General features: G+C 42.1%; 1 protein-coding gene across 1 annotated transcript; it reads left to right on the forward strand.

The window, feature by feature from the left end:
* Window positions 1–8,259: 8,259 nt before the first annotated feature.
* Window positions 8,260–16,629, forward strand: LOC133930557 (uncharacterized protein YMR317W-like). Its single transcript, XM_062377223.1, has 5 exons — window positions 8,260–8,638; window positions 11,307–11,403; window positions 11,727–11,770; window positions 11,899–11,988; window positions 12,661–16,629. The coding sequence occupies exons 1-5, from the start codon at window positions 8,498–8,500 to the stop codon at window positions 16,285–16,287; spliced, it is 3,999 nt and encodes a 1,332-aa protein (XP_062233207.1). The 5' UTR covers window positions 8,260–8,497; the 3' UTR covers window positions 16,288–16,629.
* Window positions 16,630–16,638: the final 9 nt, after the last annotated feature.

The raw sequence follows: 16,638 nt of genomic DNA on the forward strand, positions 1-16,638 counted from the left end.
TGCGAAGGAGAGGGTAGTGAAGCCAGCTTCTCTAGAGGAGGAGAAGACAGTGAAGCCGCCTTCTCTAGAAGTGAGGGGCGCATAGGAGACCACGATGTCACTCCTCTTCCACTGGATCCTTTGACAAAAAGCTTCACCCAGAGTTGTAACTTCATCATTAGGGGGGAGGGGAGCTCCAACACGTGATCGATGACATTGCTATGTACCATATCCACTGTAACCACGACGTAGTCATCACGTATCGGGACCGTATGTAAGATACGGACGTATGGAAGCACTTGGACCCTTATAACCTCGATGAAATACCCTCCAGTCCTGATTACAAGGCTACAGGGCATGGTACCTTCTAGCAGGTCAATTGTATTTGACCCAGTCACAGCGGCAGCTACTTGTTGATCGATCTCCTCGGAGGCGCTGCTACTCTTCCCTACAACTCCGAGGCTAGCTTCCTATGGAATGAAAATCTCTATTCCCTGTGATACAAGTCGCCCTATGATGCTTGCATAAACTTTTTAGGTGATACCCCGTGTATTCATCCACGTCCATTGCCTCTGACCTCTTCCTCTTCTTATACATCCCGAGGTCTTCAGGAAAGCCGTATTTCCAACCCTGAGAACTTGATACACCTCGCACTCGACCTAAGTGCTTCGGGTTTCCTAGCACCGCTGAGAGAACATCATGTTTCCTGACCTCGGTGAAAGAACCTTGGCTAGCTTTGGCTGTCTTTTCTTTTACTTTTTCTACGACTAACTGGGTTTTGCTGTTTCTGAATTTGATTTTCTCGCTTTTGGATAGCTCACCCCTTGCACACAAATACGACTGCTATTGTCCCGGGAATTGCAACCAAGGATTCTTGTGGCCTTCTCTGGTTAACTTATCGTCCTCCGTCTGCCATTTCGCCCTTGTTCCAGCAACCCGGTTGCACCGATCGTATGGTTGTGCTTATTCCTACCCCGAAGCTGTTTCTTCTCCTTACTCTCCTTTTTGAACTGCTCTGAGTTCTTTATCTGCACAAAAGTATCCCAATCTTCCTCTTTCAATTGCTTGTAGCTCTCGAAGGGTGCCACCCCTTTAGCAAAGAATCGATTAACAAGCTTGCTCTTAAAGCTTTGGTGAAATTTTGCGATCGCTTTTATTGCTGCATTGACCGCGCCAATCGTTTGACGCTCGCTCATGTTTCCAGGGTACTCCAGATATTCCTTGACGACATTATCGAACAAGTCCCTCTTCGCTTCATCGTTGAGGTCATTGAACTTGTCGTTATCGGCACCCTCTCCTAAGCAATAAGCCATGTGACCCTCTGAAATCTATTCAGGGACTTTTCATTTGTAGGCAGTCCGTTATCATCGATTGCCGTGATGGTAACCTTGTCTGTCAACCACTGTGTTTGTGACCTTAGCTTTCGGGCTCGTGCACCACTACCAGCTATCTGGCTTCGAGACTGCGCTTCCTCCATCTAGAGAGAAAACAAGGAGAGTTGACATAAACAAAAAAATATTTCTCCATTTAATAAGTATAAAATGCATTGACTCGTATAAATACCTCTTCGACGGGATTGTATTCTTCATCACTTGCCCGACGTCGGCTCAGAGGCTCACACGTAACAAGGCTCAGGCTGTGATACTAGCTTTCACTGCTGCTGGAGGATGACGTCGGGTGCAGGCTTGGGCTCCTATCCACCCCATCTTGTGTTGGGGCGGCCTCTAGTACTAGCATCCTCTGTGCTTTTGGTTTCTGAGGGATGACAATTCTCTTCTACCCCATGGTTTCTTAGAGGAAAGAAAAGGAATCAAGGTTAAGAGAACAAAAAAACATGTGTCTTTCCCTCAACTGTTTAGAAAGTGCCCATACATAGATGGTGCGATATTACACCAAAGAAAATACTATTCCAAGTAATAACATTTAGAGGCTATAGATTGTATATTTAGAAAGTGCCAACTTCAATTACGCAAACGTATGTGTACAAGTTCCAAATGTTGTGGTATTACAGTTACATGTGTCAAGTTGATTGCTGATTATTCAGAGCATCATATGACACAAAACCATAAATTCAAGCAGTTTCCAAAAAGAGAGGAAATTCACACTAACATGTGGATCTTTTTCGTATATGCAGAATAATGTGTTCACAGAAGAATAAAGTGAAAAGACATACAAAAACAGTGTGTCTTCTTGAACCATAATGCATGTTCTATCAAAAAAGGGAAAAATAATGTATAACTAGGTATAATTCTGCAAAAAAAAAAAAAAAACTCAGCAGCCCGGATATAAATCAAGGAATTTATGAATGTCAGCTATTTCTATAACCATATGAAAAGCTTACTAAATTATACTACAAAATTGTTAGTTATCACCTTATCCAATGGTAAAATTACTGCAATAACATGTGTAATTATTCAATAGATTACAATGATCTGCTTATATACTTAAGAAATAACTCTTTCTTGTCATAATGGTATGAGTTTTAAGAGTCCAAATATCTCGGTCAATAAACTATCATCCAAATAGTGTTCAGGTATGTACTCAATAGGCCTGACTCTGCCTCTAATAAATTGTGATGTATACAAACATAACATTGCACAAGCACATGACACTTGCTAAAAATATAATTATTGTTTAGGTATACAAGACTTTTTTTTTTGCTAAATTTACATAGACCGGTGTTAGTAATAAAGCTATCCCAAGTGATAACAAAGGCCCTAATCCATCAGACTTGTCCAAAAGTATCTCATTTATTTTACTAAAAATAGTATACGAAACTTTTGAAGCTAAAAATCCCATGGAACATTTCACAAATAAGGATCACAAATAAGGATAATTTTGGATATGATATTTTACACAGCTAAAAATCCCATGGATCATTGCACACTTCAAACAAAAGATGAGGGAGGAGATGGAGGGGGAGGAGCGGGGCGTACCTGACAGAGATGGGAGGGGGACGACGGGCTCGACGGAGATGAGGACGGCGATGGCTGGACGGAGCAAGCAGCAGTGTCACGGGCGGCCTCCTCCTCCTCCTCCTCCTTTGCTGGGGAATTGGCGTAGAGGGTGTCGTCGGTGGGGCCGACGACAGGCTCGGGGGCTCGACAGCAGTGGAGCACATAAGAGAGGGCGACGACGACGACAGCACGCGGAGGAGAGGACGTTGATAGCAGTGGGCGGGCTCAACGGTGGCTCAGGGACGAGGAGGCTAGAGGCGTGGCTCGGGGAGTTACGGCCAGGATATAGAAAAATGACACTAGCAGCCAGCCTATATATAGTTAAATGATCATACGTGACCGGTAAACACTATCACCTGTCATGTATGATATTGACCTGTCACTTATTATAAATTATAAGCGACGGGTGAATATTATCACCCATCACTTATTACTTATACTCAATGACCAGGGAAGAATAGGTGACGGGTACATAATATCACCCATCACCTGTAACTACTAATAAGTGACGAGTGTATAGTATCGCCTGTCACCTGTAACTACTAATAAGTGACGAGTGTATAGTATCACCTGTCACCTGTAACTACTAATAAGTGATGGATGCATAGTATCACCCATCACCTATAACTAATAATAAGTGATGGGTGAATAGTATCTCCCGTCACCTATAACTTTGACAGAACTTCCAAATTCAAATTCATAATTGGTTATGTTCAATTTAATATTACAAATTTGACATTAGTATTACAACTTAGATATTAATATTACAATTTGACATTAATATTGCAAATTTAATATATACAATTTGAACTTAATATTACACATTTGACATTAATATTACAAATTCAAATAAATTGAAGCCTAAAATTCAAATTCGCCGTGTTCGTGCTTTCCTGACATAGATCCCATCATTATGGTCAGAGCGCAGGTATGGAGTTTTCTCGGTCAGTGAAAGATGTGGTACGATTACAATAGCAAAAGGGGGATTTCATCGAATTGATTAAACTCCTCCTATCAACGACATTTGCAACTCCGACGATGCATCTTTTCCTAGCGAGAACCACGTGATGTTTCTTCTTTGTTGTGTCAGTCACATAAAAGACTTGGCGAACATATTTAGCTAGTACGAAGGGTTCATACTTGTATCCGATATGTTTGAGATCAATTCTAGTGAATCCATACTTGTCATTAGTGACACACCCTTTGGCCCATGTACCCAATGACATCGAAACAGGGCTACCTTGAATCTCAAGTAGTTCAGCTCCCAGATCTCCTCTATTTGACTGTAGTATGCGCCCCTCTGTATATCGTTGTCATAAACATCTATACGAACACCACTGTTCTGGTATATGCTCTTCTCATCTTGGGCAACCATGTAAAATGTGTATCCGTTTATATCATACCCTTGATATGTCATAATTGTGTATATAGAGCCCGATGCCAGTTTTTTTTATTACAGCACTTGTAGGAGTACTCGATTGTTTCATTTGATCTCGAAACCAAGTGGTGAACCTTTGCATATGTTGCCTTGAAATCCAAGCTTCGATCTGCCCTGGATTCTCTTCAAGTAGCATCTGCTTGTGCTCATAGACATATGAGTACACTTTGCTCATTTGTTGCAGCGCGAGGAAATGAACTTGGTCGTATGCCTTCGGATTAGGAGTTATTGCCATATTCTCCAGAACCCTTACACCTGCGAGTCTCCCCTCATGGCGAGATTTAGGCATGCCAATTAGGTTACTTGGGTCAGTGTAATTAACAGATCACTCTAATGTCTCCTCCGTAGCGTAACCCTATATGATGCATCCCTCAGGAAAGTCTCGATTCCTTACGTACGACTTGAGAATGCCCATATATCTCTCATATGGAAACATGTGATGCAGAAATACGGGGCCAAGGTTGTGTTATCTCCTTCACAAGGTGATTAGTGAGATGCACCATGGTATTGATAAAGGATGGTAGGAAATACATCTTAAGAATACATAGAGTCTCAAAGTGTCTTTTTTCACTCCTCAAGCATGTCTGGATCGAGCACCTTTTGTTCAATTATATTGAAGAAAAAGCACATGCTCATGATAGTCTCACGAACCTTAATTAGGAGGATGTTCTTAATAGCTACCAGAAATAGTGACGTCATCATCACATGGCAATCATGGGACTTTATCATGGCGAAATTCATTTTCAGCTCTTTCACCGAAACAAGTCTTGCGATGTTGGACGAGTAACCAGAGGGAACTTTCACACTGTGCAAAAACTCACTAAATTCTTTTTTCTCCTTCTTGGAGAGAGTGATAGCTGCTGGGGGTAGGTTTTTTCCTTTGTCCGTATCATTTCTTTTTCCCTTCATTTGGAGCAATGTACCGATCATATTCTCGTAGATATTCTTCTTTACATGCATGTTGTCGATAGAGTGACGAACATCTAAGTTTTCCTAATACTCTAGCTCAAATAGTATTGATTTCTTGTTCTACATTCCTAATTGTTAATCATCCTTGGAGAGCCTAACATCCTATATATACCCTTGTCCCCCCCAAAGGGGTCCCTCCGGTATAGCGTCGCGTCGGTCATTATCGTAGAGTGGCATTGTTTTTGCTTGCTAAGGATAACATTGATATTTTTAACCTAACTGTCGACATCTTCCCCGCTGAAATGCCTTGGAGGTAACGCTTTCTCTCTTATACCATCGAACTGCTTGTCCATGTTTTGGTACAGGTGCTTCCTGAGAAGGAAACATCGATGCCACATGTATACTATTTTCTTTGAGTTGTTCAACCTCAAACTGCATATGTCATCTAAGCAATAGGGGCAAGCTTCACCTTTTCTTTTGCTCTAACCTGACAAGTTACGAAGTGCTAGCAGATCATTTATGGTGACAAACAACATGGTGTGCAAGGTAAAGTATTCTTGCTTATACTAATCTCAAAGCTCAACGCCTTCCGACCAGAGTTTCTTAAGATCATCGACTAAAGGCTTGAGGTACACATCGATATCGTTGTCAGGTTATTTTGGTCATGATACCAATATCGATAACATAATGTATTTCTGCTTGTTACAAAGTCAAGATGGGAGGTTGTAGATCGGCAATACAACAAGCCAGATGCTATGTGAGGTACTTATGTTACCAAATGGATTCATGCCATCTGTGCTCATAGAAAATATAATATTTCTCAATTCTTCACCGAACCAATCAAATGTGGAATCAACGATTTGCCACTAAGCAGAATCCGCTGGGTGCCGCATTATTGCGTCGTTCTTACGACCCTCCTTATGCCAACGCACCAATTGTGCCTCTTTTCTGTTGGCAAACAGACACTTCAGATGGAAAATTACAAAAAACTACCACATCACCTTCCTAGGAGGCCCTTTATTTTTCTTGCCACTATTCCCGTCACCACCGTCATTTATATGCTTATATTGGTTCCACACACGAGGCATTGATCCAGCTCTGCATACTCTCCTCGAAACAAGATATAATCCTGCTTACATGCATATATTTTTCTATTTCCAGTCCTAAAGGACAAATTATTTTCTTCACGTCGTAGATGCCCTCGGGCACCAAGTTTCCCTCCGGTAGCATGTCTCTTAGCAGATCCAGTAATACTTTAAAACTCTTATCAGTCCAACCATGGGTTGCCTTTAGCTGTAGAAGCTTTAGGTTCACAAATATCCACGTGTACTTCTCCTTACAGTTGGGATAAAGGGTCTTGGAATCCCGCATAAATTCCTGAAATTTAGCAAACTCACCATTGTTATACTTGTCATGCCGCTCGACATCCCACACCATCTAGTCTACATTCTCCACAACCTCAAGATTATTATCATTGAAACCTAATATGTCCTCGTTCCTGAGATCATGATCCATTTTACCGGGTGTAAGTTCTTGATCCACACTATCGGTATAGAGGGCCCGATGCATCTCTCCCTCGTTAAGGTCTTCCTCACCATGTTTGTTCTAACATGTATAATTCTCTTTAAATCCACGTATAAGTGTGCATGGATATTGTCTAGTTTTGGAAACTTCTCATCATTCCTGCAGTCGTGACGTGGACAATACATTACCGTTTTACCATGATCTTTCATATTCGCCAAGACATCACTCATAAAATACCTCACCCCGCTCAGATACTCTGAATAAGTCTGGGGTTCGGGTCTCAAGGTACATCCAATTTCTGGCCGTCATCTACAATTAATGTAAACACATTCATTCTTCATTAACACTTACTTTAATTTCGTGGTTAAGCATACGATTAAAAATTCCATACAATTATACTAGATCTGTGGCATCTCACAGTAGATCGGGCAAACCTAATACCAAATCTAACATATATACAACTCACTTGTACTAAGATTTTAAATAAAGATGCAAAATAGTTGATTACAACTTAAAACATAGCAAATCTACTGAATAGAGATTAGAGGAGAAAAGAGGGATACAAACCATCAAAGACCTAGCACCAATTCAAACTTCAAATCAATAAAAATATTAGAGAGTCTCCAAAAAAACTGGAGAAAATCGCTGATCTACTGTACACGCATAGAGCTGGACAGTCTGGACGCGCACAGTAGCAGGCTTGATCTTATAGCAGAGCTAAGTTATAAGTAACAGGTAGACCTTTCACTTATAACTTATCATAAGTGATAAATTGTAATATGATCCGTCACTTATTAGTTGTGCAAAAAAACTCGTCACTTATGACTAGGTCATAATTGACGAGTGTAGTTATAACCCGTCACCTATATTATAAGTGATGGATAATATTATAATCTGTCACTTATGAGCTATAATCAGTAACGTGTCTATGCCCAGTCACCTGATTCCAACCTGAGGCTATATAAGTGATGGATTGTATAATGAATTGTCACTGAATTGTGTCTTTTTTATCTGTTTTTCACGTAGTGATTCTTTAAGTTGCAAACAACGCCATAATATCAACCATCTTTTTTTAGTCTCAAGATAAAATACAAGTTCATTGATTACTAACCTTCACATATTTTAACTTAAAATGTTAAACATGGTAGTTGATGTAATTATCCATAGATGAACCTTAAACATAAAATTATGCATGAAAACTATACAAGTACATTCTCTCACTAGCATCATCATAAAAGACATGTATGAACATCGTAAGCTCTATCTTTCGTCGCTGTAATCCTAGCTAAACCTGCGAGAAGGTCGAAAAAAACCAAACATGTCTGAAAGAAGATCGTCCGCTGAGGCGCTGACGCAACCTGGGAATTGAAATTAGTCCAAGTGGGTGAGATGGCCAGGGTGCACGTAGCTGTTTCCCCCTCTTTTGACAAAAGCAGGCGGGAGTGCACACCGCACCAACTCCCTGTCCGCGCTGCCGTTTTTCGCCATCGCCTCCCTCCACGACTCTGAGCTGAGCTGTGCTGCCGGCTGCCGCTCCTTCCACCTTCGCCAATCATCCATCCCACCCCACCCATCGCCGTCGCTTTCATCCCCTTCTTCTGATCCTTCTCCTTTACGCGCCCACACCTCTCTTAGTCTTAGAGCACGGCTGGACGGAGCCGCAGGCCCGCAGGGCGACGACGGCGAGGGGATGTCGGGAGCGTGGGGCGGCACCACGCAGAAGTGCGCGTCGTGCGGGCGGACGGTGTACCCCGTCGAGGAGCTCACCGCCGACGGCCGCGTCTACCACCGACCCTGCTTCCGGTGCCACCACTGCAAGAGCACCCTCCAGGTGCCCCTCTTCCTCCTTTCATTTTCGTTCTTGCTCTGTTGATTCTTGTGTCGGGTCTTCTTGACCAGAATCTTGTAGTTCAGGTGCCGTGCTGCCTGTGTCTGTTACTGCTTACTACCTTTTGCGATTCGTACTATTACTGTGAGCTTTACTAGGACGGACCGAGCATCTTGTGTTGCTTATTGTTCTTGCTTCGGATTGCTCGATCGATTGATGATTTACTTGCTGTACTTCTTGGTCTGGGCTTGTCAACCGGACCAGTTGAGAAGTTTGGTTGCATCCTTGTGCCTGACTGCGACTGTGCAGGATTACCGCGTGGAAGGAGTTGTTTGCCGTTGAATTACAAGTGTTAAGTGTAGTTGTGTTCCTTGTGTGATAGTGAACTGGGTACAAATCACGAAGCGCAAGGCTTGAGACATCGTTGAAGAATTTTCTCTTCTAGAGAAAAAATCTTGATTCTTGAAGCAATTTTTTTCTTCGTGACATGGGGAGTACAGTGTACTGGATTTTGTTAGTTCCTCATAGGTGCGCTATCAATAAATTTTTCTATTTATAGGAACAAGATTGATGATTAGAAAGAGTGAATAGACGTCTTAACAAATTTCTTACGAAATCGATAACTTTCTCCTATTTGGATCATCCAATGCACCTCAAAACTCAAGCGGAAGAAAAAATAGAGAGAAACTTAACAAGAAAAAATCGAGTCAACACGACTTCACAGATGCATATGAACCATAGGTTCCATTTAAGATCAATCTATGTGTTTTAGCACTCAAAAGATTATAACTTGCAAAGAAACCAGAAAAGATAAACACCAAGAACGAAACTCTCCAAGTTGATTGTCTAGAGGCAAGGGAATTCAAGACTCCATCATATAGGCGTGTGTATACGAATTTTATATCTCTAGCAACAAAAAAATGACCTCACAAGATACTAAAATTTCAGCCAAAAAATCAAAACAAAAATCAAATCCGGAAACCGAAAAACTTGCATACTTGCAAGGGAACTAATAGAGTGAAACTAGAAGGAGGTGAGCACAATAACATGAAGAAAAATAAACTTCATTGCAGCAGAGGTCAACCTTATTTTAGACAGATTACAAAGATTTTTTTCTCACAAAGCTCTCACCTAATACATAGGTTATGCACTCCTCTTCTTCACCTCTAAAATTCTAGCACAAGGCTCTCATATGGATGACATATGGGGCTCAAAATGACTTATTCCCACTCTCCCATAGCCTACCCCTCTGTTTATAGGCCTAGAAAACTTGACTACTAAGTTTTCTAACTTGTTATCAAACTTGACCCCTCCATTTTGGTCTGTAGTATACTCCTAGTTACCGCCGAGGTTATTTTGATTCATTTCTTGTTTTGTTCATCGAACAGTCATTGCGCCTTCACGATTTAGCTTCATCTCGATGCAAGTTTCACGATGGTGTCACATATTCCTTCAATCCTCCTACGGTTTTGAGGCCCAACCCTGAAACCCTCTGCACGTTTCTCAAAGCGTGACTCGGCACTTGCTTACACCTTAAGCAAACGCTATGATGTCGACACGTGTACTCCGTCTTACGATCCTAACCATCGGCAAGTCTCTCCCGTTCCCGATCCCTCAGACCGCCTTGTCACTTGCACCGACATTCCTTTCATTTAACTTTGTTAACACGCCGTCTTCATCCTCCGTTTCATACTTTGCTTAACCTCCACGTGTACAACTAGTATCACCCTTGGCTGCGCCCGACCTCCTTGATTGTAAGGCACCAAGCACCCGTTTAGCCTTGATCACTCGCCGTCGACCGTCAAGTTGTATCCGTCACCTGCACACCATGAGACAAGCAAACACATATCTCCAACTCCAATTCCAGTTAGTCTATAATCAATATGCTTAAATGAAATCCCAAATCAATTCAAATCATATCAAAGCTCATGCAAAACCGAAGATCATCAAACTAAATAAATATCAATGTCATTCACTCATTATAAATAAACTAAGAAACAATTCAACTTTGTTTCTCACTATTACAACTGAATGGAAAGTGCAAGTGCTAACTTATTGGCTGAGTGTACATTTACTTGCCTGCCTGTTGATGAATGCTTTATGATAATTGATAACTCTAGCTTTCGATGATATCATAGAACGAAATGATGTCATGGCATAAATCTTGTTGTCCTTATAAATATAGTATCCATTCAACTTTTTTGAGAATCCATCTTCATAGACCATTGATGTGTCATACTGATTTCAGTGTTGAGCACATGGGGGGGGGGGTGTCCCACTAACCCATGGCAAAAAAAAAAAAGAGAGAAGAAAAAATCTTGTTTGCTATGTGGTATACTTTTAGAGAGCATAAAAACATTTACCAAGCTATCATAATTCTCGTAGGAGATTGACATGATCAAGTAATAATACGGTGAAAAGACAGATGACTTTCTGATTGGTATGCTGTTTTGATACCCAATTAGACATGCTTTGCATTATTCTTTCAGACCTCATCGTTTAGTATAGCCTGTAGCTTTATCCAAAGCAATAATGATCATGCTGAATCTTTTATGCTACATGATACTACTAGTTGGTATAGGTACCTTTTCTGTTCGGTAAGTTACAGCTGTGAAACCTAATCAAACTAATGCTGCAACTGACTTTGTTCTTCTGATTCTTGTTTCTGCAGTTTAGTAATTATTGTTCCATCGAAGGTGTCTTGTACTGCAAGCCTCACTATGACCAGATATTGAAATCAACCGGCAGTTTGGAGAAAAGTTTCGAAGGTACTGAAGACAATCAATTGGGCTCGCATGTTTTATAGTTGTGTACTTGTTGAATTACAACTCTTATTCAATCATGAAATACATATGAAACTGTAATAGCTTCAATATCCATATCTAGTTAATCCACACCATTGTATGCCAAAAAAAAAGCGGTGTGGACTTTCTCTTTTTCGTCCTAGAAGTGTGGTTATTTTTGTAAATGAACAAAAGTGTGGTTAATTTTTAGCCCATAGAGCAAACCAGGTGTCTCTTTTTAGCATCGTTCTATGAATATTATACATACTCTAATGCCGGCCTCTACAAAATTACTGTTTTTTTGTCAGGTGTGGCCAGATCAGCTAAGTCAGAAAAATCAAATGGACATAAGGTATTTTGAGTTTCTGAAGGGCGCCTTTTGTGTTGTTGAAGCATGCGCCTTGTATGCAAACTGTTTGGCTGATGCTGCAATATACATAAACATTTATATCCATTTCTTCTGTATTTTCCAACATGCAGGGCCAGCAAAACAGTAGATTTTCTAGCATGTTTGTGGGCACACAAGAGAAGTGTGTCGTCTGTAACAAGACTGTGTACCCTCTTGAAAAGGTCAGTATTATTTAGTCTTCCTGATCTGTGCTACTTGAATAAATATTATAAACCAACACCTGTTCTAGGAATAAAGCACAATTTACTTCTATTTATACTGGCTGACAATTATTCATGTCTGTTAAGTGTATGGGGTACTCTGGTTAGTTTCATCATCTTGCTAGCTCTAAAGTTCATCAGAAGCCTAATTCGGCTACAACTGCAGATGTAATGAAACCTGTAAATTTCCATAACAATTTCAATTTGCAGGATAGACGTATCTGATGCAGTTTTTCTCCATGCAGGTAGCATGTAGCAAAAAACTTATCTAGAATTTGATATCTTCTCCCGTCAAAATAAATAAATAAATAAATTTGATGTCTTCTCCACGAGCCAAAAAATGTTATGTTAAGCCAAAAGTATGTAGTTGAGACTTCAGTGACCTTTTCTAATGTAGTGCGTATGTGTGGAAGTGTTAGAATAATTTTTATCAGCCTCTGTCTCAGTGCACAATTTAAGGGAACATTTACAGCATGCAAATATGTTTTTATTGGTGGTATATTTGGGCTCTGAATGTTTTCTTTTGTTTTTTCAATCACATTACTCCAGGAACTTTTTGCATCTATCTTCAGCTACTGTATAATGCAAGGTGAGGATTGCTAAACTTGAATTCTTTTTTTCTTTTTGTTGCAGGTTGGTCTTAATGAAAGCTCGTATCATAAATCATGCTTCCGTTGCACCCATGGTGGTTGTACGCTTAGTCCATCCAACCATATCACGCATGAAGGCAAACTTTATTGCAAGACCCACCATTCTCAGCTGTTCATGGTTAAGGGAGATTTCAGTCAGTTTGAGGAGAACTCTGGGAATGCAGAAGTGGCTACTGAGAAACAACCAGAAACAGAAGAAACCACGAAGAACCCAGGTCAAGGTGATGAACTCACGGAGAAACCATTGGAAAGCGAGCCTACAGCTGAAAAATCATCACAAAACTATGTTGCAGCTGAAAAACAATTGCAAAGTAGCATTGGTGTCACAGAACCATCTGAAAGCACTACATCAGCAGAAAGCGAAAGAGTTGCTGAGAGTGAGTCAAAGAGTTATGTTGTCAGCAAGCCATCAGAAAGTAGTGTAGAAGAGTCACAGCAGAACAGTGTGGTTGATGTAAAGCCATCAGGAAGCAGTGCAGCCATAAGAAAATCATGGCAACGCAGTCTTCGCACAGATAAACCGTTAGTGAGTAGTACAACCTCTGAAAAGCCATCACTGAGCAGTACTGCCATTGAGAAGCCATCATCAAGTAATGGGGTTGATGTGAAACAGTCTGAAAGCAGCACGGTAGTAAAAAAGTCATGGCAACGGAGTTTAGCTACTGAGAATCCACCGCAGAGCATTTTACCATTGGAAAATCCATCAGCGACCAGTGTAGATGATGCTAAGCTATCAGAAAGCAGCAAAGTGATAAAAAAACCATGGCAACGCATTGTGGCTGCTGAGAAGCAAATACAGAACAGTGGCCCAATTGAGAAGTCACAGAAGAGTGTACCTACTGAGAAGGCATCACCGACGGCTGATATGAAGCCATTAGAAAGCACCACGGAAGTTAAAAGGTCATGGGAGCGTAGGGTGTTCAATCATAAGCCATTGAAGAGCAATGTAGATGATACTGAGAAACCATCTGCAAGCAGTATGGTTGATGTGAAGCCAGCGGAAACCAGTACTGTAGCCCCTGTGCCACAGCAACACACCGAAACCATTGAGAAACCTTCAGAGACCAGTGCAGATGATGCAAAGAGTGCAGACGATGCGAAGCCATCAGAGAACACTGCAGCAGCAGTTAAAAAGTCATGGCAACACAATATAGGCACTGAGAAGCAACTCCATAGCAGTGCAGTTGATGCAAAGACAATTGAAAGTAGTGGAACTGTCAAAAGGCTGTGGCAGCGCAGTGTTGCAACTGAGAAGCAATCACAAAGTGGTGCCGCAGTTGTGACACCATCACAAAGCAGTGTAGCTGTCTCCAAGCCATTCCAGAGCAACATGGCTGGGAAAAAGACATGGCAAAGAAGTGTGGCTCCAGAAAAACAGCCTATGGCTAGCAATAAGCCATTGCAAAGCAAGACGGTTCTCGAGAGTCCCCTCGAAAGCAAGACAGTTGATGAGAAAATGTCGCAAAGCAGTGTACCTACTGAGGAACCACGGCAAGTCACTTTGGCCACTGAAAACAAGTCGCAGATCAGGAAAGATACAAAAAAGAGCGGGCCGTCAGCAACATGTGAGACAGCCGAAGCACCATCACTTGCTGCAAATATATTACAAGGTGATGTTTCCACAGAAAAACCATCGCAAACTGACATGCCTACCATGGCACCAAGTCAGATCCCTGAGCCTACTGAAAAGCCATCAGAAAGTGTGGTTAAAACTGAGAAGTCACCAGCGAATGACACTGCTGCTGAGAAACTACCTCAAAGCAGTGTCACCGAGAAGATAGAAAGTGTAGCAGCCACATTCAAGCCATCTCAAAGTGATACAGCCCATCAGATAATCTCAGAGAGGAAGATGGCAACTGAGAAAATATTGGAAAGTGCCATGGCTGCAGAGAAGCCACCTCCAAGTGATTTGATCACTGAGAAGCCATCAGTACAAGATACTGCAGATGAGCCAGTACAAACTAATGAACGGTCTGAGCAGACTGAAGAGGCTGTTGAGAAGCCACCTCAAAGTGAAGGGATTGCCGAGGACACGTCACGGAGTGAAATATCTCTTGAGACTCTAAATGATGCCACCGTCGTGAAGACACTAGAGTCTGAAAGTGATGCCACTTCTGGCAAATCAACCATGGATCCATCAGAATATGAAGGGCTTTCATCTAGTGATAATTCTTCAGACTCTCAAAGCAATCCAAATGCTGAGCAGCCATTAGAACCTAAAGGCATTGTGGCTGAGAAGGCAGCTGACCAGATAGTGGAATCAGAAAATGATGCGGTTGCTGAGCACTCATCAGAGCTTCAAGGCGTTGCACCTGGTGAGGTTCCAAAGGAGCAACCATCAGAATACCAGAAGGATGCCACTATGGGGCAGCCACTGGAACCTCAACATGAAGAAGATCCTGGGAATCCACGAGAGCCTGTTGATGATTCAACCGCCAAGGACTCATCGGAGCCTGAAAGTGACATAGCTGCTGAACAGCCAGCAGAATCGCAAAATGATGCAGGTCAGTCAGCGGGACAGTCATCAGAAGTACATCAAGGTGGTATGGCTAGTGAGCCTTCTGGGCTTCAAACCAATGCAGCTGCTGATAAACTGTCAGCGCAGCCATCAGAGCCGGAGAGCAATGCATCTCTTGATAAGCCATCAGAGTCTCAAACTGATGCAACTACCATGGAGCCACCAGAGCCTCAAATTGATGCTGCTCTTGATAAGCCAACTGATCAGCCATTGGAACCTCAAGATGATGCATCTGTTGAGAAGCCATCTGGAAATGAAAGGGGTGATGTTTCTGAGAAACCGTCAGAAGGCAGCTCAGCTACTGACACACTGCCTGTACAGGGCTGCATTTCTGATGAGACACAACATCAGAGCAATGCACCCATAGAAACACCATCAGGAAGTGACACAGTTGTTGAGGATTCAACAAGCGAAGAAGAAAGGAGCAGTAAACCAGCAGAGGAAAGCACAGATCTTGAGAAGCCATCTGAGGAAGAAGAGGCGAGTGCCAAGCCATCAGAGGACATTTTAACTTCTGAGAAGCCATTGGAGGAAGGCGAGGCAAATGTGGAGCCATCAGAAGACAATGCTGCTCTTGGGAAACCACTGGAGAAAGAAGAGATTGGTGCCAAGCCATCCGAGGACATTTTGGTTCCCGAGAAGCCATTGGAGGAAGGCAAGGCAACTGCGGAGTCATCAGAAGACAGTGCTGCTCTTGGAGAACCAAAAGAGGAAGATGAGGTGAGTGCCAAGCCATCGGAGGACAGTGTGGCTGTTGAGAAGCCATTGGAGGAAAGCGAGGTAAATGCGGAGCCATCAGAAGACAATGCTGCTCTTGGGAAACCATTGGAGGAAGGCAAGACAATTGCCAAGCCATCCGAAGACAGTGTGCCTCTTGAGAAGCCACTGGAGAAAGAAGATGACAGTGTCAAGCCATCCGAGGGGGTTGATGCTCTTGAGAAGTCAGCCAGTGACAAGCCATCAGAGGAACAGGGCGTGGCTAGCGAGAAGCTGTCTCACGACGACGCTGTCGTCGAGGCGCCATCGCAAGATGACACAGACACGGCCAGTGACAAGCCCTCATCTACAGCAGACACCCTTGAAACTGCCTGAGACAGCAGTTAGCCGGTTACATTTAGTTAGCAACAGTTTTTAACAGAGTGTGGATCGAATACTACTGTTGATATTTATGTGTGGCTTTTGTTTGTTTTTGCTCTGTAAAATGCTTGAGTTGTAAAATTTGAGGGAAAGATACTATGGATATTGATTTGATTTGTTTACAAGCAATAATCCCTTCCCCCCTTTGTTGGGAGGAGGATACTATTGAGGTTACACATAGGATTTGTGTGCGGTTTGATTCTTTGCTGCTGCTATTTTTGTAATTTGTAAATGGTTTGATACAAATTATTCTGTTTGCACATTATTTGGTTGTATGATATGTCTAGTTGCTTGTGATTTTGCTTT

The sequence above is a fragment of the Phragmites australis genome, chromosome 10 (assembly GCF_958298935.1).
Source record: "Phragmites australis chromosome 10, lpPhrAust1.1, whole genome shotgun sequence".
Classification (NCBI taxonomy): domain Eukaryota; kingdom Viridiplantae; phylum Streptophyta; class Magnoliopsida; order Poales; family Poaceae; genus Phragmites; species Phragmites australis.